The following is a 25753-nucleotide window of genomic DNA, read 5'->3' on the forward strand; positions in this document are numbered from 1 at the left end:
GGTGTGTGGTCAGGAGGACCAGCAGACAGCAGGTGGCTTCTATAGCGACCATTCAAAGCCCAAAATCTGGAACATGGAGCTAATAAGACCAATAATAAGACTTCCAAATTTGCAGAGAGCTTCTCAGCGAATGTGGTGATTTGAAGGGGAAATGAGGGGAAATTGCATCCTCGGTCCTGCAATCAAAAAATAATATCCCCTCTTCATCATGTTCCAAACGTTTCCCTCCTCCTACAAAGCATTAAATACAATTAAGTTAACGACTATTACGGTAAAATTGCTCTCAAAATAAAGTGATACGAGAGTTTCTCCTCTGTCAACTTGGAGAGGGGTGCAGCAGAGCCTGTTAATTATTTTGGCTGTTGTTTTAGTGTCGCACGGGCTGAGGATGGAAGGGGCGTGGGTTTGATAAACAGGGCGTGTATTTGGCTGTCACACTGTGAGGGTTTCCTACAGAGACGCTGCCAGGGAGCCACGGGAGCGCACAGAAGGCACGGAGCGCTGCGGGACATGAATTCAAAGCCATCTTTCAGCGGAGGACTTTGCTCAAGTTATTGGTGAAATCTACAGATTGTCTTTGATGCTTTGAGGAGACGACAAATCCTAAAACTGTTTAAAAAAAAATTAGGGACAAGTAAGATCAGAAGAGGAACATGTGGAGCTTTTTGACTCGCGATGGACACGTTTTGCGCCACTTGCTGTTATGGCAAGAGCGCAGTGATTGTTTTAGGTGTTCTCAGCTTGAGTAAGTTTTAAAAAGTCAGAATAGCATGAAGTCATTTGACATGGCATGTTTCCTGCGTTGTGTCCTCGTGCTCAGGGTTGCGACTCATGGGATGTAGTAAATGGAGAGCTGCGTTCAACTTTGGACACCTGAAGGTGCAGTCCAAGCTGTCCGTGTTCTTTACCATGATCATTCTCTTCACTTACCTCTTTTACTGTCTCAACGGATACTGTGACTCCCTGCCCAGGCCTGTATATGACCAACAAACTCATCTTCAAAATAAAATTATCTTAAATGATGGACAAGATACGGCAGCGAAGCAGCTCGGTGCGTATAACGCGTCGCCTGTCTCGTTTGTCCGGGAACAGCTGTCGGATTTGGAAATCAGCGATGTTCCAGCTACTAATATATCTATAGCGAATACTTTCGGCAGCAAAAAGTTTCCTCAGGCCATCATCATCGGGGTGAAGAAAGGTGGCACTCGGGCTCTGCTGGAGTTCCTGCGCATCCATCCGGACGTGAGAGCAGTCGGAGCAGAGCCGCACTTCTTTGACCGTTTCTATGAAAAGGGACTGGAGTGGTACAGGTAAGCTTATCTGTAATGATACTATGATTCACAACAGATTTTTTTTAAACTCAATATCACAGGCTTTCCTGTTGGCCCCAAACCGGGAAAGGACCGGAATAGTAATGAACTGAAAGAGTCAAAGTTCAGGTCAAAAGTCAGAGACGCCTGATTAGAAGTTGTAACTGTGGACTGTCACTCCATAGAAAGCAATGTCTGGAAATGAAAGTGTAAGTTAGAGCCGTAGACTTTTTATTGTTTAATCATAACACACTGCTCATATTCTGAGCCGCAGATCATTCATTAAAACCTCATCAGTCACTTCATAAATTAGTCATTCATCCTTAATGAAGCTTTCAACAAGCAGAGAGTTTATTCTTTAGTTTTTACTCTTTTAAGTTTATGGTGAAAAAACAAATTACAATCACACTATGTAATGCTCCTATGTTACATAAAACAAGAGCTACAACGATTTCAATAAGTTATATTAAATATGGAGAATGCAAGAATATTTTTTGAATAAATTCTGCAAAATTATGTATCAGCTGCACAATTTTTTAAAAGTTGAAACATTTCCATCTTTGTATATTCTCGGTCACATTATGAGAAGTCATCCAGTTTCAGGCTAAAAGAAAAAAGCTTTTATAGTACCGCTCTCAAATGTAAATAGGTCAAATTTGACCCTGATGAGTAAGAGTTACTATCTGTATGAATATATGCAAAAGCCTTTTTATTTTGTGTTTATTAAATTAGTTTCTGGTAGTACGTTTAAGGCCATACATACATATATGATTATCATTGATTAAAGATGTATTCATAGAAAAACAGTGATTGTGCTATTCCTCTGAGACAGGCCGTATATTGCATTAGGTGTTAATGTATTAAAATAAACAGGTCATTTAAGCCAAGTACACTGGGGCCCTTAAACCACAGGGGCCCAACAAGACCCCAGTTGCCTTCTAGTTTATTCTAGATCATTTGAAAAAAAAAATATATTTTTTTTATATTCAATATTTTGAGTCTATTGAGTGTTTTTAGTCGTTAGTTTACCCGACCGATCTGATAGTGTCAGAACAGACAGATGTGCACACTGCTCAATCTAAAACACTTGAGCTCATTTTGTTTGTCTGGAAGCAGTTTGAGGAAACCTGCAAACTGAAAAGTGTCTTTATAAATTAATAAATGATAACTGTTTCAAATATAGAAATTGAGAGTTATCCTATTTTTTTAAATGTTACTGTCCTTAGGGGACCAAATGTAGGCAACGCTTTATTATCATGTATTTTTTAAGTTGCCTTGTTACAGAAAACACTGATTCATACACACTCTCTATGTCTTTGCCCAGGTGCATACATCATGTCGTGCTGGTGTGATCAATCCTTCTCCTCTTTCTTCTATCCTCTCCTCTCCTTTCCTTTCTATCCTCTCCTCTCCTTTCCTTTCTATCCTCTCCTCTCCTCTGCTGTCTCTTCATTAATATCTCTCAGCACCAATAAGACGCTCTGCTGATAGCTTCCAGGGATGGCAGCGTATTCAGTCCCCTGCCAATAAATTGCTGTTTATTGAGCTGACACACTTCTCCCCTAAAGTATCCATGTTGGTCCCCTGAGGGCCTTCGTCACTACCAGCCTGATCACAGGCTGAGGGGAGGATGTGGATGTGGATGTGGATGTGGATTGCGGATAGGGCCTGAGACAAATTCTAAGTCATCTGGTCATGTATTTTCTGGAGGAGGATAAGTCAAAAATTGGCCTTTGAAGGTTCAGTAGTTTTATGTGACAAATAGCCTGCATTTTGTTCCAGTACTTTACGTTTTTCCAATTAAACCCAGACAAATGAAACCGTTTTAAGGATAGCAGCATGGAGAAAGACACACTCGATCTTATCCTATGAAACAAAATTGGAAAAAATAATGTTTTAAAGCATCATCTTGTAGTCAGAGAAACATGCAAAAAGAATGTTTTAAGGCAGTTGTAGTCTGACGAATCCTCTTTTGGTGGCCATGGTTGCTGTCTGATGTCAGATAGAAATGAGAGGAAGAGAGACAGACAGCAGACAGAGAGGGAGAGGCAGAGACAGCAGAGAACTATTACAGAGGAGGAATGAGGAAAAAAAGATGTGGGGAGTAAATGACGGTTTGATAAAGAGACGTGATGAAAAGAGGCAAGGTGTGGCAGAGAAATGTTGAGTGAGAAAACAAGACAGAGAGACACAGGGAGGATCAATACAGGCGGGTAATGATCAGTTTTGCGGCGAGGCTCAGGTAGAACAGCAGTGACGTTACAGAGTGTTTCTTTGTTAGAATAGTTATAGGTAACGTCTTACAGGAAGAGGAAGAGGAAGAGGGCTGGGGTTTTCCTGATATGAGCTACAATGACAATCACATTGAAGTTATGAGTGATATGTTTAACCACTGGTTGCAACAGTTTATTTCTGAGTTAGGAATGAATAAAAACGAAACTAAAAACTTTAAATTGACATCAGTCCAAAGATATTAAGGTCAGTATTATATAAGACATAGAAAAGAAGCAAATTATTACATTTATGAGGTTGAAATATGAGAATTTGGGGCATTTCTGTTTGAAAAATGACTGAAATGACTTAGTTAAATAATTGCTGATTGATTTGATGTCAGTGTTAAATCAGATTATTTCAATAGGTGCATTGCTTTGTTATATGTTGCTAAAAAGTTGTTGAAACCATCTCCAATTTTCACTTTTCATGTGAAGTTGAAACTAAAGTGGATATTTTCACCACACATATTGCATCCTTTTTCATACCATTATATTATTACTGACATATTCCTATGAGATATACTGTCAGGGGTTAATTAAGAGGGGCATATGGGTAACTGTGAGATGTTAAATGTCAGCGTTGTTGTCTATTGTAGGTTCGTGTCTCCCGGCTGTTTCACACACCGAAAGAACAGGAGTGAATAGTTAGCAGGGAGAAGAGTGCAAAATGAAAAGCAGGAAACAATCCTCCAAAGCAGCTAACTAGAATACTGCACATTACATCACAGTGTAAATAATAAATATCCACATCCTCTCTAATATTTTCCACCAGGCTTTCAGATCTTTTTACCCAACCCGGTAGGATCAAAGAGTAGACTTACATAATTCAGTGGATTAAAAAAAAAAGAAGCACAAAAAGAACATTTTCGCTATCTTCTCTACAGTGAAATGACCACCATCATAGCTTTCACCTCCTGTCAATGCCAGAATCCCATTGGAAGTGAGTTGTGGGTGTCAAAGTTCAATGTAGTTGAAATTTGGCGTGTTCAACCTGGTGGAAAATCAGTGTAGGGTTTGCAGCAGTGGCTCAGGGAGCTGCTTTCCATTGGAAATTATGGCAATGTTAAACCTTTGGTGTAAGCCATCAGTTTGTAGGTACAGACCAACTGTAAATGGATACTTTAAACTGCATAACATACAGTATGCGTGCTAATCTTTGGTGACATCATAATAGTAAGTTTTGCCTTTTTATTGGTTTTTCGGTATGTTTGGTATATTTGCGGCAAATTCTTGGTTCCAATGTAATTCTGTATGTACATCACTGCAACAAATGAAAATAACTCATCACACATTGGATTAGTTTAAGTGTGAGAGTAAACCTATGCAGACTTATGATTAACTGCACGTTGAGCTGAAGCAACAACCTGAACAGCGACAGCAGAGCGACCTTTACGCTTTCGTTTTACTGCTCTCTGCTGACAGGAAACTGATCTTACCTTGTGGTCTTTTAACACATATATGAAGTACAGTATTCATCTCTTTTCTTTTTCTTGTCTATTCTGTCTTTTTGAAGGCGTAATGAAACGTGTGTTTTCTCTCCATCCTAATCTGTTGACAGCTTGTGTCAACGCTGTGTGAATTGGACCGGTTTAATGACAGGTCAGGCATTAACACAGACAGCTCAGGGACATGCAAAGGGGCTGAGAGGGATTAGGCCCCCTAGTCGCAGTTAAGCAAGGCCTTATGAAGCATTAGTCAACGCCACCCACCCACCAACCCACCCACCAGCCACCCACCCGCCTGCCCGCCTGCCTGCCCAGCACCTCACCTTGTAGTGTGATGAGCGCTACAGTGTTGCTTCAACCTTCAGTGCTATAGGTGAATATTGGACCCAGGAGTCATGTAGCTCACTGGCTTACACACAAGTAATAAGAATTATTGAGATTTTTTATTTTTATATGAGATGTCCTTTCCTTTTTTCCTTCCCCAACCTTTGCTCCCTTTCCTTCTTTCCTTTCCCTTCCTTTCCCCTGTGGTTTGTTTCCTTTCCTTTCCCATCCTTCATTCGTTTTCCTTTCCTTTGCGTCTTCTCCTCACCTTTCCTTCTCCTTCCCCCCTTTCCTATACTTGTTTCGTTCCTTCTTCTCCTTTCCTTTTATTTCTTTTCCTATCCTTTTTTTTCATTAATTTCCTTCCTTTCCTTTTATTTCTTTTCCTATCATTTTCTTCTTTTATTTCCTTCTTCTCCTTTCCTGCATTTTGTTTCCTTTCCTTTCCTTCATCCCCTTTGCTTTTATTTCTTTTCCTATCCTTTTCTTTCATTTCCTTCTTCTCCTTTCCTTCTGCTCATTTCCTTCTTTTCCTATAATTGTTTCCTTCTCCTTTCCTTTCCTTTCCTTTCCTTTCCCTTCCCTTCCCTTCCCTTCCCTTCCCTTTCCTTTCCTTTCCTTCTTTTCCCTCTCCTATGTATTGACAATATATCTTTGCATTAATGTGTCCCTTTGTCATTCAGTAGTCTATGACTAATCAGTGTTTATGTTGTAAGGCTTCCCCTATAGCCTCCCTTCATCTCCTTCTCTCTCTGTTCTCCTGCCTATTCCATACTTCCACATATCATATGTTGTTATAAAAATATTATTCATTTAGTGTAATTACATGTTAAGTACCCAGTGATTCACATATATCAATTTGAAACAGAAGCGTAGCATGTGGAGCCAATGAAATCATCTGAAACTGGGCTGGAAAGTATCACTTGAAGATTTATTCTCTTCATTTCAAAGAGCTGTCTGTATGTCTTTGAGCCTAAAGGAGAGCTTTGGCCTCTGTCTTTAGCTGGTAACCAAGTAAAACACATGGACATCCTTAAAGGAAGCATTTGGCAAATTGTTTTAGAAAAAAAATGCTTATATGTGGAAAAGCCTTGGCTTTGCCATCTACTGGAAACGATTCTGTGGTTTCGTGGTGGAGAACGAGGGTTTAGACAGCCACGGTTTGCAAGTGTGTGTGTGTGAGTGTGTGCTTGGATGTGTGTGGATTCATTCACACTGCTAAAGCTCTACCTGTCCACTCCCCCCGTGCTTCTCAGCGCCTCTCCAGTCGTCCCCTGACGCAATAAATATCCCACAGATATAAATGTCATTTCCCGATATCGATCACCTAAAATAGGTTCTTTCTATTGATCTCCTCTTCTCTGCCTTTATCACGCTGTTGCAGCAGAAATGAATTAACTTCTGAATATTCAATCTTGTTGACAAGGAGCTGTTACTCCTTTGCACTGCTGACATTTATACCCCACAGTCGGGAGTGTTGCTGTAGCGGATTTATTGGCTTGTTCAGGTCACTCGCGCTGTGTAAAAGCCACCGGACGACTTCTCTTTCTTGTGAGAGTCGATGATTTTGCTCTCCGTCTCTAAATGACTCTGTATTTCTTTTCCTCCGTATAGTCTCTTCTCTGAGAGCTGGATGTGCTACCTAGACAGGAATGTCCAGGTTTTTATTTCCTGTTAGACTTTTCTACCAATCACAGGGGGATTCTCTGGGTGAATTCCTCTCTCTCTGTGCACATTCTTGGAGGCTGAATGTTGTGGAGAGTGTTTTCAGGCCGACAAAGGCTTTTGTAGAGAGAGAGAGACTTTCAGGGGTAGAATTTGAAGAAATAGGAAATGTATAGATCCTGCTGGAAGAAAGAAGGCTTTGTGCACAAGACAGGGTTCACTGCTCTGCACTGTATTTAAAGCTGCATCAGTATCAGAGGGAAAAACATGAGGGCCACTACAGGGCACATCTGTCAGAGCTAATCAACATAACATGCAAGCACTGGTATTTACATGTAAACTGATTTTTTGTCAGAATTAATACGATATGTAAATGAATCTGAGAAAACTATAACCGTATAATCAAACATGACTTGATAAATTGGTGCAGGATAGATATGGATTTTTACTCTGGGGGGAAAAAAGGCCCGATCCAACTCAGTCATCAATATTTTGACAGCTCGTCATTGGTCGACCTTTCCCCTCGCTGCGTGCCGTGTTTCATGTCTCATCCAGTCAGAAATAATGGAATCAGATGGGTACGACTGGCGAGAGGTGCAAGATTAGAGGATCACTGGGGAAACTGGGCGCTTCACCACCACGCTTCAATCACAATTACAGAGAACAGAAAGAGAAAGTTTGTGTCAAAATGCAGACGCCATTCATCATTGTGACTGACTTTTAATTTCTGTCTCTTCAGTTGAGTTCAGTTTTCTGGGGTTTTAATTCCAGACTGTCAGAAGAAAATGTGCATTTAAAGTAAAAGATTCAAGACACACTGCTTGCTGCTTTTTTCTCCTCTTTCTGCCTCCTCCAACTTCAGTCCTCTTCTATTTGTCTCTTTTCTCTCAACTGTGCTTTTTTTCCCACGTTATGTCTTTGGTATTTGTCATTTTAGATTACTTGCAAACAGGAAATGAGAAAGACAGAAAGAGAAGATCAGAACATCTCTTTTGCATGCGATATAGGAACAGAAAGTGCAAGTGGGTGACATTAAATATACTGCTCAGCGGTTAAAAGTACATTTACACAACTGTTGCACCTTTTTAAAATTCCCATTATTTCTTCATATGATCTCATTGAGATCAAGATCTTTTTAGCAAGAGAGATCTGAATAATCAAACACAGCAACTCACACATGAACACACAAAAGCAGCATCAGAAACTATCTCTAAAACAGTTCTTAAAAAGCTAAATGTTTAATTTCACTCAGTGGGAAGATACTTTCAAAGTCATTTGTAATTCGTTGGAATTGGGGTCAGACTGATGTGGTCTGAAGAACAGTGGTTTTTAAATTTGAGAAGAGACGTGATACACTGAGGCAGCTTTAGTGGGAGACACTTAGGAAACAAAAATGATAGATTGCAGCTCTCTGTACTCTTTCATACGTCGCAAAGTGATGAAAACGGTAAATTTATCTCCTGTAATGAAAAGCAGGGCACAATGTTAAACTGCAACATGTTATTTCAAAGTGGAATGAGCTGCAGGAGAGTACAGGATATCCACACAGTCAAGCACAGACATGACGCTCGATTACACAGTTTATAGTCATAGTAATATTGAAGTGATTTACTTAATAATTTTAGTTTAACATCACTTTATGCTTCTACATTTCAATAGGAAAAAATCTCACTTTTTACTACATTTATTTGTCAGCTATAATTAGTAGTTGGGAAGATTGTGCTAATTATATAGTATCAGATAATAGTGCAAGTTCTTAAATAAACAACCCATTAATATATATCATCCACCTCGATCGGCTGAAATTAAAAATACTGCTCATATTTTATTTTAATTCTAATGCCATGGTCAAATGATTGCACTTTTACTTTTAATACATTACATTTAATTTCCCTAAATATAAGATACTTCTTCCATCATTGGATATGTGTAGATATAATTATACTGTATGTAACACAATACACATATCAGAATATAAGTGTTTCAGACTGGAGGGGTGACAAATTAAAAATAAAACTAACAACAGAGCATGAAACAGAACTAAAATGATAAGAGAAAATGTTTAACACGCAAAGTTGCTGTTGTTTAGTTTTGTTGGACAGAGCAGACACTCAAATCCACACCCAGTTTACCATCACCAGTCTGTCTGGAGAGGCAGGTAATTATTGACTATGTGTGCGTGTGTGTTTGTGTGTGTGTGTGTGCTCGTGTAGCTCTCGACCTCTCATTGGTGTCCATCTCTGTTTAATGTCTGACTGCCTGTGTGAGTGAAGGGGGGGAGGGGGTTGGGGGTGTCGTGAGAACCTGCAGCCACCCTGAGAGTCCCACAGAGAAACACACCTTCCATTGTCTGTTATAAAACCTCCATAGAAAAACTCCCGTCGGCTGGACTTAACAAACTTAGAAGAATTGGTTAACTGCCGGTGATGCCTGCACTCGTTTTGAGGGGAAATGAGATTAATTACGCCTGAAACTCTGGCAGAGCGCTAGTGCTGAATTTGAGGACAAGCAAAAACATCAAACAAAATGCAGTGAGGGAAGGAAATCTGGAAGCCAACACCAGCTCCTGCTTCATGTCCATCCAAACTCTACTGTGTCCTGCATGTTTGACGTGCGTGTGTATGTGTCTAAATGTAGCCAAGGCCCACTGAGTCCACTCTGAAGAGCCTGATAGATGGCACTAATAACAGACCGCTGAATTGGCTGTTTCCAGTTGTAAAAGCTGTGTCTGTGCCAGCAGTGATTTCCGTTTTTCTGCTTAAGACACTGCTAACAATGAGCTGAGAAACCACAAGGAGTGGCAGCCTGAAACTGCTCGGAAGTGGGTTTTCGCAATCGGACAGTATCGAGTGTTCTTATTGGTCGGGACCTGGGGAGTTGCCAGACAAGCAAAAGTCCATATTGAGTCGATTACAGTGTTTCTGAGGTGTGTGTATATGTCTGTCCCACATGTGTGTGTGTTCATTTAGAAAAGCTGTTTAATTATTGGAAACATGGTTGTTTTCTCTGTCGCCTGTGCAGACTCAGAGAGGAGGCTAAATGTTACAGCATGTACATGCTGGGGGAAAAGTCTCCTGTTTAATCTTTAACTGGACTGAAGGACAAAATTGCATGTTAAGAGATAATAAACAGCTGATTCAGTATCTACAAATATCTGTCTACAGTATAATGTAATATATAGAGGGAAGATAAAACATATTAGTGTATATCCTTCAAATATAAATAACAATGTAATGATATGATTGTTAATAATTAATACTTAATAAGTATCTATATTCAAAGAATTAAAAAAAATCTATTTAGAAACACAAAGACTAATATAGTCTCCTAATTTTAAAATATAAACAATGTAACGATCATGTAAATAGAAAAAAGAAAAAATGTGATTTGTAAAGTGCATATTTTGCAATATACGTTTTGAAGAAAAAAAAGACATGCAATTTATGAAACCCAACGTTACCCAAGGTTACTTGTTATTTCTGGAGCTTTCAACCACATTTCGTCACTTTGTTGAAAGTTCTCATGGAGATGTTGTAGGTTTTGTCGTATGATCTAAGCACACTTCTCTCATGTGTGACCTAAGAGATATCACAAAAGAGCAATTCCATCCAGTGAGGAAGGTCATGAAATGTGGTTAAAAAAACTCCTGAAAATACAAATTATTTGGACCTTTTTATTTTTTGTCAAAACACGAGTTTAATCTTTTTGCATTGAAATACAAATTAAATGAATTACGTCAGATTTATGATATTTTTTATTTCAAAAGAAAGGATATTACTTGAACAGTTTTTTTCTCTCAGTTTTTTATTCTCAACCAATTTCACTAACTTTACATCTTAGTTATGTAAGTGTGGCGAGGACGTCATCACATCACTGGGGTCAGGATGCAACAGGCAGGAAGTGTCCCTCTGTAATCTGTCCGTCTCTCCACCCTCTCTATCTGTTCATCCCTCCCACCATCATGCATTTAGGAGATCGGATGAAGTCAGGGTGGGACCCGGGGGGCCCCTGGAAGCCCGGAGATAAAACCACACAAGTAGGCCACTGTGGGCCTGGCAGGAACACAACTGTAGATTTTCCCATTTGATAAGTTAGGAGGAGTGGGAGCAATCAGTGGCAATATGCACACGCACATACATTTACTTGCACTTGCTCATATGGACACATGCCTTCAGACACACACAACAGGCTTTACCTTATTACCATGTTCTCTCATTAAAGGTTGTTTTGCTATCAGGAAGATACAATCACTGAATCTCTTCTTTTGTCTTAATTTTCTCCATGCTAACATTTCAGATAATAAATTTAATTTAATTTTACTTGTTTATATTTTGATGACATCTTGGGTGCTCACGTCCTTCCTTTTTTTGGGTCAGATTTTGTGGTCAAGTAGCCTACTTCGCTGCCTTATTTTCATGTTTTATGCAAGTTTTTACCAATTATTTTTACATGTTTAGCAAAATGTAAAAATGTTGTTTTACATTTTGGTAAATATGCATAATTCACTTTCTTACTGAGAGTTAGATGATAAGTTGATACCACCTATATCATTAAATACTACAGCCAATACTACAGCTAAATAAGCTACAGCCAGCTGGGTTGCTTAGTTTAACATTGAGGTGGAGCAGCTGGTTTCTCAGATGCAGTTTTTGTACAGATTAAACAAATGAAATAAAATGTGTAAATGAGTGAGTTTTAGTGATGTTGGTTGGCTGATGTTTTGTAACCTTGGGCAAAGTCAGGCTAGCTGTTTCCAGCCTTAGCAAAAACACTAGCTCAGCTAAACAGTTGCTGGCTACAGCTAGATTTTTAGCAAAAAAGGAGGTAATTAGCCTAGCTTAGCATAAAGACTGGAACCAAGGAGAAATATTTGGCCTGATTCTGTCCAAAGTTCAATACGCTAAGTAGCACCGCTAAAGCACACTAATTAACGAGTATGTGCTGTTCCTTGGCGACCAGTGAGTGGGCACAGTGACTTTCTCAAGTCTCTGCTGGTTTTTCTGGCAACCTCATGGTGATAATAAGACTCCAGGAAATCGCGCCCAGCCACTGTTGGCTTCAGAAATGCTGGTTCACACATTTTGGATGAGATGACTTTGGAGACAGCCAGGCTAGCTGTTAACTTGTTTCCAGTCTTTAACGCTAAGATAACTGAGCCTAACTTCATCTCCGCAGTTGACGCACTGACATGACAGTGGTATCAGTCTTGTCATCTAACTCTGGGAGGAAGAAAGGAATAAGGAAAAAAGGGAATAAGGGTATCTCCCACTCCCACAATGTCTAATTTTTCCTTTAAGACAAACCGCTGCCAACTAATGCTAAAAGTTCAAACAGTGAAGAATTAGTGGCTTGGTTGAAAATCACACATACTTTGACACATAGCACACACAGAGAGACGGAGGTCTTCATCTGTGATTAGGGCTGTCCTGGTTTCTCAGAGGAAACTCTGACTGACCACTTCTCACTCACTCTCAGGCCCTGTGATGTCTCTATTAACTGTTACGCCTCTATTTTTCCCCTCAGCTAGACACATTTTTCTGCTCTTTCCTACCGACCTACCCCAGTGATGCAAACCTCCTCGGTAAAAATACTTTTCACCACCCTGGTGCTTAAGCCAAACAGTAACCTTCGGAGTGTGTAATAGTGTGCCACACACACGCTTGAGAGAGATATGGTAACATGAGGTGTCAGCAATGTGGGTTTATGTAATACAGATACTGTGCAAGGGGCTGATGGATAATATCTAACTTCTGTTTTTCATTCCTAAAAGTATAGATTGCTTCCACCAGAGTTTTCTCAAAATCTCGTTTTGGCAGGCGGACCCACAAAAAATTGTATAACTGAAAAAAATGAAACACATATCAAAGAAAGAGCTTTTCTGTATTTTTTCATAGCAATGGATTCATTTGACAAAAGACTGAATACAGGCCAGAAACATCATCTAGTTAATATATTGGTCCAACTCCAACAGACACAAAGAGAAGCACTACACTACCTTCCCTTTTATTGAGTTGCTTACAGTTCCTGCTGACTTCTAATCAGCTCACAGAAGCTCCTCAGCCCTGTATTTGCCGCCTGTAATGACAGACTGGAGGTTATGCATGTTCCTTGAAGGAGGGAAACGAGGTATAACACATCAGTATAGGGATTGCATCCTCGCAAGACCAACCTGAAGAACCTTTCTCAAAATGCATGTCATGGCCAATGAGACAGTCACTGGCAGGGAGATTCTTGCCTTCCCCTGGGCCTACAAAAGACTGTAGTCTCTGCAACTCAATATAAACTGCACTTCACCAGGCCAAATAGGCAGCGAGAGACTGACTTGTTTGAACCTCATTTCCCCCCCTCAGGGAACATTGGTTATGCATAGCCTCTAGTTCCCTTTTGGTCGGTACACTCGGTATAACACATCACTATGGGGCTAGAGCAACATGCCCCAAAAACACCCCTACAGATGGACTGAGCTGAACTGGCCCTGATACAGCAGCCGTGATGACGTTAGCTACATCACAATCCTGCTGAGAGCACATCCTGTACTGTCACATCCAGGCAATACTACTTCACGAATGTATGTGGAGAAGCCCAGTTCACAGCGTAGTACACATCCTCCGCTGAAATCCCTTTAAAAAGAGCAGAAGACACAGCCATACCCTTGGTGGAGTGCACACGCACACTACTGGCAAGCAAGCAAGATGGCCTCTACTATCCAGTGATAAATATGTTGCTTGGAAAGTGCCTTCCCTGTAACTGGGTTAGCAAGACAGACAAAATCATGCTTGATTGTCTATAGAGTTCAAATCCAGACCGAGAAAACAAATTTACTGGCTGGGAGTGACGAATGCCAGAGACTGTAGGTAAGACAAAAGCTGGGCCATGTGGGTATCAATTATCCAGGCGACCGAGGGTTTGAATCCTCGTCTCTGATCAGTGCCAGCACTACCTTGAGGGATTAGGTGAAAACATGAGGTTCAAAGGATATGCCAAATTGCAGACCTTGGTCTTTGTATGTTGTGCTATCATAGGCCAAGTACAGAAATTGTTTGTGTTTTGATAACATTGGCATGTGTAAATAGGCATCCTTTAGGTCTACCATAGTGAGCCAGTCCTCCGCTCAAACCAACTGCATTACCCACTAAAATGTTGCATTTTAGACTTGTGCTTTCTCAGGTATTTGTTTAGTAGTTGTTCAGCTGCTTATACTCTGTTTCATCAGCAGAGAGTGGATTTCCTCTCTTAATAGTGGGGCACAGGATGGATGTATTGACATTAATATGCCTCTGAATAGTGGGGGATGCTTCATGAATTTGTGCCTGTAGCCCTGAACTACATTTCCCATGATTCACTGTGACACTGTGCCAAGGGGTTTCTCTACCGGCTAGCCTGTTGAGCATTCATGGTACCACAGTGCAGAGTAGTTCCAGTTTCTCAGTTGGAGGATCTCCAGCACCAAGAACCTGGGAAGGCTCCTCTTCATCTCCTCCACCTCTGACTTCACCCTCCTCCTCAGATAGCAACTGTCAGCTGGTTCTTCTTCCATAAGTACTCAGTGATATCATCCATGTGATCATCCCATGTCCTATTCCTTCATTGAAGTTCTCGCCTTTGGGTTCAAACTCCATGGAGGACTCAACAGCTTCAGACTGATCTCTGTGTACGGCTTAGCTTCCCATCACCCTCAACAGGAGCGCCACACATCCTTTCACTCGTCTTCTGTAGTCAGTGACAGTGCACACAGGTCTGTGGGTTATGTATGCAACATAAGACAGACTGGGTAGGCATCGTCGGTATCCATCTCAGAAAGAGAAAACCCACAAGCATTGGGGCACGGATGACTTTTCACCTTTACAGCTTTCCTAGACCCGCTGGAAGAACTTTTCTTTTTGTCAGGTGTCATTCAACTTGGCGAGTTGGTTTGCGAAACATACCATTAGATTGATAGACAGCTGTGGAAACTGATTGTTTTAACAAGGCTAAACAGGTGCTTGTTAGTTGGACTAAATGCAGTCAAGCAGTTAGTGAACTAAACAAACACTCCCAGCAGCAGTAAATCACTACCAAGGGTCCTACTAGAGTCATCTTATTGCAGTTTAGAGGCAAATAGATTAAGGAGTGGAGACTGTGTAGGGTTTTTTTTTTTTGAGAAAGGTTCTTCAGGTTGATCTTGTGAGGACGCATTCCTTATACTGATGTACTAGTATTATACCGAGTATACTGACCAAAAGGGAAACTGTCCCTCCACATAGCAGTGAGTTACAGACAGATTTTACAGATCTTTGACCACAGACAGGCAGACTGTATCTGTCTTCATATGTCCCTCTGTAGTGGTTGAGGATGTCGATGTGTTTTAAAATTCTTTCACATATGTCAGATGTATTCATAACAATCTTACATAGAAGGATACAGTAGAGGACAAGAGGAGGCTTTGAAGTTGTAAGAAAAGTGGAGAAAAGAGAGGAGGTGAAGGAAGGAGAAATGGAGGGGTAAAGGAAGGAAAAGGGGGAAAGAAAGCATGTATGAGAGAGAAATCTGCACGTGATGACATGTTGCATTATATGATCCACCGTGATCCCCGGTGGTCTCACCCTCTGAATCACAACCATCTGCCTCTGACCTTCAGGGTGGAAGAGTCCATTTCCGTGCAGTACAGGGTGGAGGGGATTAAGAGGGTCCGTGGGTCTGGCCTCAGGCCCGGCAGAGCCGGCATGGATCACAGCTTTCAGAGCTCTGAACCAGAGGGAAACGTCCTAACCGAGAAACACTTCCCTCATCTCCCCAATAGCTCACACACACATGCACACATACAGAGAACTTCATTGCTCCCAGATGTGGATCCTGTGGAAGGCATGTTCAGATGGTTATTGTGTGTGTGTTGTGTTTGTGTGAGTCTAGAAAGCAGAGAGAGAGAGAGAGAGACAGAGAAAGAGCGAGACGGGAAAAGCGATAATAGCCATTGTGTTTACAGTGCCTGCAGGTGCTCTTTTTAATTTAAAATATATCCACAATTACACACATGTATTTTTAGTGGGTGAACCCCTTCATTCGAGGCATAAATTACCCTACACAGTCACAGAGCTGTAACTTCTGTGAAATTGTTAAAAAACATGTTTTCAGACTAGCTGGACAACCTAAAACAGCAAAGTGCTTCATTTTTATGCCCTTTTAAGGTTGATTATTTTACCCCAGTAATCACTGGTGTTAACTGTATAAAATACCACAATGCTAAAGACACTACAGTCTGGCTTTGGACAATACAGTTGCTTAAAAACTGGATTGTCTTGTCCTTTTGATCTTGTTTAAGATTATTTATTAAATTTCCATCAATTATAACTCTACCATTTGTCACATAATTTATGTTTTAAATAAAAATGACTGTAATCAACAGTGCAATTAAAATGGATGCGATTTAAAGGCAGCTAAACCATAAACTGAAGGAAGCAGTTACTTTTTTTTTTTTTTTTTTAGCAAGACTAACTGTTCTTTCCCTCCATCATGACTGGATTTAGTTACTGCGTTATTTCTGTGGGATAAACAAACTGAACTACCAAGATGTCAGCTCATCAAAAAAAATGTAAATTATAGATAACGATCAGGATGATCATCTGTCTGTGGCAGTGCAGAGAATGGGTTGACATGGTTTTTAGCTCTTTTTAGCAGTTAGAGCAAACAGCATGCTGTTTTCATGCAAATTATACATTTCTAGGGCATAATATGTTTTTATATGGTAACGCAAATGTCAAAAAGATTCTGGTGTTATCTCAAATATGCTTCATGTTGGTTTGTGGGGTAGAAATGGAAAACTCTGTTTAAATCATTCTTAATATATAGTGTCTACTATAGTATGAAGTAACCCCTGATTGTCTCCTGTGCCGAGGGTCTGACGTAAGTCAGCATACACAGTTCAGTCATGTACCCTCATATTGAAGTCATAAACAGTAGCCTATTAGCCTGCAGTCCTTTAAACAGGCCCTAATAAAGTTTGGCCCACCCACACAGAGCACAGCAAATGTGAGCGTGTGAGAGTGCCCGGACACATTTGTATGCACAGATAAACGCACATCTGCGTACTTTCAAAACCCAACCACATTCCTGCGCCAGATGCTAACGGTAAAGGTGTGATGAAAACAAACATCAGGTTGCTAGGTTTCCCGAAACTCTTTTTGGAACTTATACAGAGGCCGGCGGTCGGTGGCGTCATCACACACAACAGTTAGTATCAGATAAAAAGAACAAACACTATGTTTTTCATCTTCATGAGATAAAATGAGATTAGTCGTTCTTGAATAGTGGTCCAAGTTGATGAGAGGATTTTGTGCTGTTTTTCTCTACATCTGTGGTCTTTCCTCCTGTTCCCTCTTTCCTTCTATTATTGCCCACTCTTCTCTTTGCTCTTCTTCTTCTATCCCTTCTCAGTTGTACCCCCACATCCCTCTCTCACTTCCCTGTGCTCCACCACTGTGTGGCCTCCTCCTGGGCTTTTTGTTGTACCCAGGCTGTCCTGTGATTACAGGCTAGTGCTCTAAAATGTAAACATGATGTCAATGGAAGACCCACTCAGCCTCACATGGAACACCATGGCTTCCATTAAACTGATTGGATGAAATTAAACATCCATTTAAGTGCTACAGACACAGTCACAAAATGCCCAAACCCAGTGGCACCTCAGCTGTTTTTTCTTTCAGATCTGGTTGTGGGCAATGGATATCACTGCATATGACCGTACAGAAATACAGAACCAAAAATATAAAGGAGTCATGTTGCTGTCTTTTTTTATTCCTGTTGATTTTATATTCTTTTTTTAATGTCACGTCAAGTCGAGGTTTTCCAGTGGCAACCACGTTTGATCTGAGATCCTCGATCTAAAACGTCAGCAGTAACAATCAGGCTTTAATTCAAGTCTCTTTAGAGCAGAGGTATTATTTCTGCAGCCACTGTTTTTGCACTGACGTTCAGGAGCCATATTGGGAGAAATCAATCGTAAAAGAAGCAGACTCCACTGACAGTAATATTGAGGAACTCAAGTGCATTGTAGCCAAAAATATGTTGATTAAAGGATGCAACTCTCCCTTTTTTTCTACTGAAAACACATGCTTAATTGCTCAAGCAGGTTCTCTGGGGGTTGTTGGGAAACATTCTGGAAAATGTGGTAAAACGCAGGTAGATGAGGCAGGTTGAGGAGGAGTGGATGCACCAAAACCATGCAATTTGCACAAAATAACATGACCGATTGTTGACACATGAGAGTAACAGTATCCAAAGGGTGGAATTTCCTCTTGAAGCCAGAGTTGTTAAACTTTCCTTGAATCCAAATAAGAAATTTAGCTTTTTCTGGGAGTCAGATTCATAAAAACTATATTACCACTCACGTCATGTGGTGACCAGAAATAAGCACATGACCCACAGTCTCAGAAACCTGGCATTAGAGCAATAGGTTGTAGCTTACACTTTGGCCTGAAGTGCTCATTGTAATACATCCCAACATTCAGGCTAGCCATAAAAACAGTATTGTTTTTCTAAACTTTTCTCCCCGAGGTATTTGCTGTATTTTTCTCGATTTTGTTTTGCCCCGGCCCTGTAATACAACTCAGGGGTTTCTTATGAATACCATAAGTTGTGTATTTGGTGTTACCCTCATAGCTTCATGCCAGGGGCCACGCCGGTTTTGGAGCCGAGTGTGTGTATTGGATCAGAGAGAGAGGAATGGAGCCGGCTTCATCACCACACACCAGAGCTCAGAGCCCCATAAGCCCTTCACTTGCAGACCAACCACGAAGACTCAGACCCGACCATCACCATATGCCTGCTTAGGAAGGAACTGTGGAAATTAGCTGGGAGATATTTCACAGTTGCAATTCTGGCATTTCTCACTGCTTATATATGCAAACTGCGCGTGAGATTTGAATCTCGTCTTTTAAACTCAACGAAAGGGGTTGTTGTCTTTTTTCACAGAGGAAAATTGGCAGGATATTTTTCACAACGGAGGTTATTAGATTCCATTTTAGCGTTACAGTAGCATTTCAATGAATTAAATGACACAAGACAAATAGGTTTTCCTTTCCCTCCCATTTCCCTCATTTTATATACAATCTGGTCTAGCACATTATTAGAGCTCTCGGTCAAACATAGGCTTTGGCTGGGGTTTGTTGAACTCTTTGAGGTACTACTTCTTGGCCTCTGAGTCATCTAAATACGGGTAAAGATCATAAGGAAGAGGGCAGGCCAGTGGACTAAAAGGCAAACTGTGCTTATAATACCTCAACCACTGCTGATAATAACAATCAGAGGGCCAAAGGCATTAACTTAGTTTTAATGACAACACGTGGCTACCATAACATTTGAATAACCTGTGTATGTTATAGAATTTTGTGTTTTCTGTAAACATCAAAAATATTCTAATCCAGTCTGCTCTACCTGACTGACTGTGCTACACCTGATTTTGTATCATCCAAAGAAATGGTGAAACGTTTTGGGTAATATGCATATTTCTGTCTTGCTGAGAAATGGATTAGAAGAATGATACTCTTTAGTCTGTGTATTAAGAGCCAGGAAGCAATTAGTGTAGTTTAGCAGAAGACTGAAAGCAGGGGGAAACAATTCGCCTGGCTCTGTCCAAAGTTTGAAATACACTTAGCAGCAACTCTGAAACTCATTTATTAACATGTCCTCCACAGCAATCCATACACAAACAGAAATGTAAGAAAGACAAGTTGTGGTTTTTCTTGGAGTTATGTGCTGTTACTGTTTCTTGGCACACAGTGGCCTGGCACAGTGACTCTCTCAAGTCCCCATTGGTTGTTTGACAACCTCACGGTCACAGAAAAACTGTAAAAAGGAAGTCATGTGCTAACCACTGTTGGCTTCAGAAGTGGTTAGCACATCGGGGTAGGCATATTGTTGAACTTTTGAAGTACTCGTGGGCATGTTTTTGACTTTGGAAAGAGCCAAGCTAGCAATCTTTACACTGACTCCATCGCCATAGTGAACACATGAGACATGAGAATGGTATCAATCTTCTCATTTAACTTTTGGAAATAAAATGGAAGAGAGTATTTACCAAAACATCAAACTGCTCCATTAATATAACATGATAAGGTTCAACTTATAAGATGTTTTACCCACAGAAGGGGAAAACAAGGAATTAAAGTGAAGAAGAAATGTCTTCCAGTCTCCAGACTAACATTAATAGTGGTATGACGGTAATGTGGCTATTATTTGAGTCCTGCGGGACTTACTCGAGGAACACAGTGAGGAACAAGAGCAGAGGGAGAGTCCGGGCAGTTATGAGCCTGTTTAAGAGGAGGCAGCGGATGAGAGGAAATTACTTTTCTGAGGTTAATATAGTCCTGCGGTTTTCCTACAGTAGCCGCTCACAGACTCCCTCACAGTCTGCACTGACATGGTCACTCCATCACTGCCAGCAGCTAATGTCATGTTTATCTCTCTTTAATCACAGATTTAGCCCACTAATTACAAAGCAAAATCAAAAAGCCTTCAAGGCATCTGAGGCACCATCAAAGGAATGCTCTGAGAATTATGACAATATTAAGGGAATGTATGGATTTTATAAATATTGATGTTATTTTTGTAATAGGGAGTGTATGCGGGTATTTTGTTGTATATATTTATGGAATGTTTAGAGTACAGTGTTATTAAAAGCAGTGTTTCTCTTTTTCTCTTTTATCCAGGAACCTGATGCCTCGTACACTGGAGGGTCAAATTACCATGGAGAAGACTCCCAGTTACTTCATCACTAAAGAGGCCCCTCGCCGTGTCTTTTCCATGAGTCGCCACACTAAGCTGATCGTGGTGGTGCGTGACCCCGTAACCCGGGCTGTTTCTGATTACACCCAGACTCTGACCAAATCTCCTGGGCTCCCATCCTTCCAGAATCTGGCCTTTCGCAATGCCACCACAGGCCTCATTGACACCTCTTGGAGCGCTGTACGCATTGGCATCTACGCGAAGCATCTAGAGAACTGGCTGCGATACTTTCCGCTCTCGCGGTTCCTCTTTGTCAGCGGCGAACGCTTGGTGACTGACCCAGCAGGCGAGATGGGCCGGGTCCAGGACTTCCTGGGACTCAAACGTGTAGTAACAGACAAGCACTTCTACTTCAACCAGACCAAAGGTTTCCCCTGCCTAAAGAAGCCAGAGGGGAGCAGCAGGCCGCGCTGCCTGGGGAAGTCAAAGGGCAGGCCCCATCCCCAGATCCCCTCTGAGGTCCTGCTTAGGCTCAGAGACTTCTACAGACCCTTCAATCTCAAGTTCTACCAAATGACCGGCCACAATTTTGGCTGGGACTGAACAGCTGCTTACCAAAGCTCTTAAAAGTTGTCAGTAGTGTTCTTGTTCAGCCAACAGCCAAGACCAGACAGGGATGTTTTAAAGACATTGTGTGTTACCAAAGCTTTTACTGTGCAAAAAAATGCTTTTCATTTCAATTTCCTAATCTATAAAAACTGAATGCAGGATCTGCCAACACTCTCGCTGCCTTCCTCCAGGTTTACAGCAGCCATGCTAATACAATTTGTGAAAGCTTCTCAAGAGCCACTTTAGCAAACAATGCTAAACAAAAAGCTTTTGGCAGGCACAGGTCATACTACTTCGGTGTGATGAGGACATGCCAGAGTGAAATATACTGCTCATTTGTGTAAAGTTGAAACATCTCGCACTTGGCACCAAAAGTGCAAGAAGTCCAAAATACGGAACAGAACAACATCCACATTGAAAATAAAACTAGTCAGTTAAACTAAATGGCAAGAGAGAAACAAACCTTGGCAGCGGGGCAAAGCTATGATAAACCAAATTACATATTTGAGCTCTGCTACAAGAATAACACAAAACAGCAACAAAAAAACAAAAGGTTTTGAATTATGCACAATGAAACAATCAAAATAAATGTAAATGTGTTAATCATTCAAAATCACATCAGCATTGTTCAGTTTACCTCTCAGTAGATAATCTAAGATGTTTATACAGTATATACAGTTATAGGAAGTACTTTTTTTTCTTCAGTTCTTACAAGAGGTACAAGAAGTGTAAAAAGCTGACTGTGCTGTAAATTTGCTTTTATTTATGTTGCCAGTACAATTATATTTGAAATGCTCACCACAACTGTATCTGTGATTATTTTCAACTTCATTTGATCAACACTCACCTCCACAAATGGTACTTAACATGCAACTGTATATTTCTAAAATGCTAATTTATAAGTTGACAAGCTATTGTTGAGATGTTTTCTCTGAGACTTTTGTATTTGAAATTCTGCTGATATTCTGACTAAAACCTTTATTCTTAAACATGTGTTTTGTGCTTATTTTTGAATTGCTTGTCTGAGAACTGCTCAGTTCATCTTCTTTGTATTTATTCCAAACAAACTGATATTACTGCTGCCGGGAATACAAATACATCTGTGAGGCAGATGATTTTTAATTTGTTTGGCCAGAAGAGAGACTTACCACACACCAGATGATTACAAAAAAATGTAATTAATCATTATTGTGTTATTTCAAGTGATGACCTCGAAAGAAAGCTGACATTTGCATCTACAGTGTATGAAAATGCTATGAATTGTTGCATTAACCTTTCCCCTTCAACTATTTATAAAATCGAGTGTTAAACTAGCAGACAGCATAAATCACTCTTTAACATAGACTCTATCTAGGATTGTTATGAATAAAGAATATGGTGCCTTTCAACAGTTAACTTTAAACTTTAACTTTAAAGGAAAAGACTATTTGGGAAATAATCACTGTCTTGTTAGTTAATTAGATTAGTTAAACCTCTTGTATATCTGGCGTATCAATCTTCTCATATTCCTCTCTGCAAGAAAGAGAATGAGAGCATTTCCCAATATGTTAAACTATTCCTTTATAAGTGAGTGGTCAGTTGATCTTTGGCAGTCGGCTGCAGATATCCAGAGCTAAATTTGAAGCGAACGTTGGACTGGCTTTTCTGATGTGTAAGCAATCAATTCACTGGGGTGATTGGAGACCTTTTGGGGATGGCAATCTTTGACCTCGTCACTCCCCCTTGACCTGTGAGCCTGGTTGCCATAAACTGCTGACCGCAACCACCAGGCTGGTTAATGGAGTCGACCTGCATGAGCTATGCTCGTGGATGCACGCTCTAACACACATGCACACACTCACGCACAAATAAACACACACACAGGCATACAACAACTCCCCCTTGATCCATTAATATTGCATTCTCAACCTCTGGGACCTCCACTGAAGGGAGGTAGTCCAGATCAATAACAGCCTGTTTAGTTTATAGGTGGCGGGGATAGGTGCTTATACGTACCATGTCCCACTGTCACTTTGATTTAGCTCAGGGGTCGAGCATGGGTCGCTATCATACATTTGTAAAATATTATTTAACACTTGATATATCTTCCATACATCTGTAATCGATTCAGGGCCTAAACACAAATACACAGGGGCATACACACAGATGCTGGAACAGGGTATGATTTTAATCTTTTCAGAGATACACAGTCACTACAGGGTTTCTGTTCCATCCATCTACTTTCTCATTATCATCAAAGTTCTTATTTCATTTCAATACAAATCAGTGATACACCATCAGTTTGATTCAATTCCCTGGTCACTATAGTCCTAACTGGTACATCCACAGAGAGCTTACAAAGCAGAAAAAAGCACAGTAGACCAAAATGGAATCTCAGTGGTAAACTTACAGGCTTTTTGTATAAAAATGAAAAGTTGTATGTAAATTAAAAAGGCAAAAAGACCAAGAGTATTCAGCTATGCTAGCAACTCTGTAAAGATTTACTTGGACACAGCAGTGATTTGAACTAACTGCTCACATATGAAAGTTCACACTACCGCAGTGACAATTCTAATATAGTGATTTTGACAGGGCATACTGTTTACCATGTTCACCATATTAGTCTATTGTGTTGTCAATTGACACTAAAACCAAATTAGGCTACAGCAGACATTGATTTGAAAGTTAAGGGATTGCCAAATATCGGGGCTGTCAATATTTCAGCAAAATTTCAAAATAATTCAAACTGACCAACACTGTCATCCTTAGAACCACACTGCTAGCAGGTCTAAAAAGAAAAATGGGATAAAAAGAAACTACCTATACATACAAGGCCAAGATAAGTTTCTTCTTTAGATTCGACTCAGTAAACTCAAAATGATAACCAGTTACCTTTTAAGAAACTTTTACCAAAACTTACTAGTATTTGACAGGTGGGTGGTGTTCATTTTCCACTCTACATACTCTTCAGTTATAGAATATCCTCAAGTCACACAACCCCATTCATGGGCGAGGAGTATGTAAAGCGAACCAGCCAACTATGTCGTCAAGTTTCCCGCTGCTGAAAAGTTTTCTTTATGCCTCTCTCTGCACCAGAGACCCCTGAGACCTGAGATAGCAGCAAATCTCTCATTCATCAGCTGACTGAAGTTATTCAGGCCTGAAGGTATTGATATGCAAACAAGATGGTTCAGCTGAAGGTCTGCAGAACAGGCCTTTATCCAAAAAGCCCTGGCTCCATTCCTGATACATTTCTGTGTCGCTCACACAATGACCCTCCTGTCAATGGCTCATGTGAGTGTCTGACTCCAAACACGCTTGGATTAGACCTAAACCCGGATATCGAGATGGATGGGTGAAAGTCACCCCTTCAGATCTCTACACCCCTAATAAAAGTGACTGGTGACCCTTATTGAGGAGGTCAAGTGTCCTCAGTCAGGCGGTAGGAGAATGGCTGTTTGAGGACTGCCTGCCAGTCTGCCAGCCTCTTTACAGGGCACTGGATGGGTTCAGTCAGGCATGGAGCAGCTGGAGGACAGAGGGAAGTTACAGAAACCACAACACTCTCCAGGTACTTACACAGCTTACTGCAATGCCTACTGCATGTTTAGTGTATTTGGGAAAATTTCACCATCCACTTTGAAATAAAATCCCAACAGAATGAGAACCATACTTTAATCTGTTTTATGGGCACATGCTTGCCATTGAGCTGGTGGTTTTGCCATGCAGTAGCCTGCTGTCTTTTTGAAGCATTTTCTATTTGCAGAGCAGGTAAATACAGAGTTCACCAGTCCTCAAGCTTATTTGGGGATTCTACACCATGTATAATAATCAAGTTTAATTTTAAATGTGACACCAGTATTATGAGATTCATATACATTGGGAGAACATTTACCTAAAATCAAAGACAAATCCAGACACCATGTGTTTTTTTCATATATATCAGCATTAGTTTGAACATCCTTTTGGCACTAGGACATCTTTACCAACTTTGATAGTAATCCATCCAACAGTTGCTGAGATACTTGACTGAAAGCCAAAACTGTCAAATTCCTGGTATCGCTAGAGAAAAAAATCACCAAAGTCAAAAGGATTCATCCTCTGGGAACCAATTCTGTCTGTACAAACCTTCATTGTAATCCATCCAGTAGTTCTTGAAATATTTCAGTCTGGACCAAAGTGGTGGACCAACTGACTGAGACAGTGACTTCACTATCCAAAGAGTGATTATTAAGGTGAATTAAGGCAAGGGTGAACGTGAAGCTGAAGGGCATCATACTCCTCAATAGGTTAAGCAAATTGTGCTTCTTCCCAAAAGCTACTGAATAAGCACAAAAAGTCCCTCTAACCAAGCTGAAAACAAGCCCTTCCTGTTCTCACACACAAGCAATCTACTGTCCACATTCCCCTTAAGTGACCCAAAGAAAATCTCCTCTCACTCCTGAAGTGA

The 25753-nt window shown here is 40.6% G+C and overlaps 1 protein-coding gene across 1 annotated transcript; it reads left to right on the plus strand.

Moving 5' to 3' along the window:
* The first annotated feature begins 773 nt into the window (after positions 1–773).
* Positions 774–22288, plus strand: si:dkey-121b10.7 (heparan sulfate glucosamine 3-O-sulfotransferase 6). Its single transcript, XM_053341224.1, has 2 exons — positions 774–1310; positions 20700–22288. Exons 1-2 carry the CDS (start codon positions 832–834, stop codon positions 21316–21318), a joined length of 1098 nt encoding a protein of 365 aa, XP_053197199.1. The 5' UTR covers positions 774–831; the 3' UTR covers positions 21319–22288.
* The last annotated feature ends 3465 nt before the right edge of the window (positions 22289–25753 follow it).

The sequence above is a fragment of the Scomber japonicus genome, chromosome 20 (genome assembly GCF_027409825.1).
Source record: "Scomber japonicus isolate fScoJap1 chromosome 20, fScoJap1.pri, whole genome shotgun sequence".
In the NCBI taxonomy this organism is placed as follows: domain Eukaryota; kingdom Metazoa; phylum Chordata; class Actinopteri; order Scombriformes; family Scombridae; genus Scomber; species Scomber japonicus.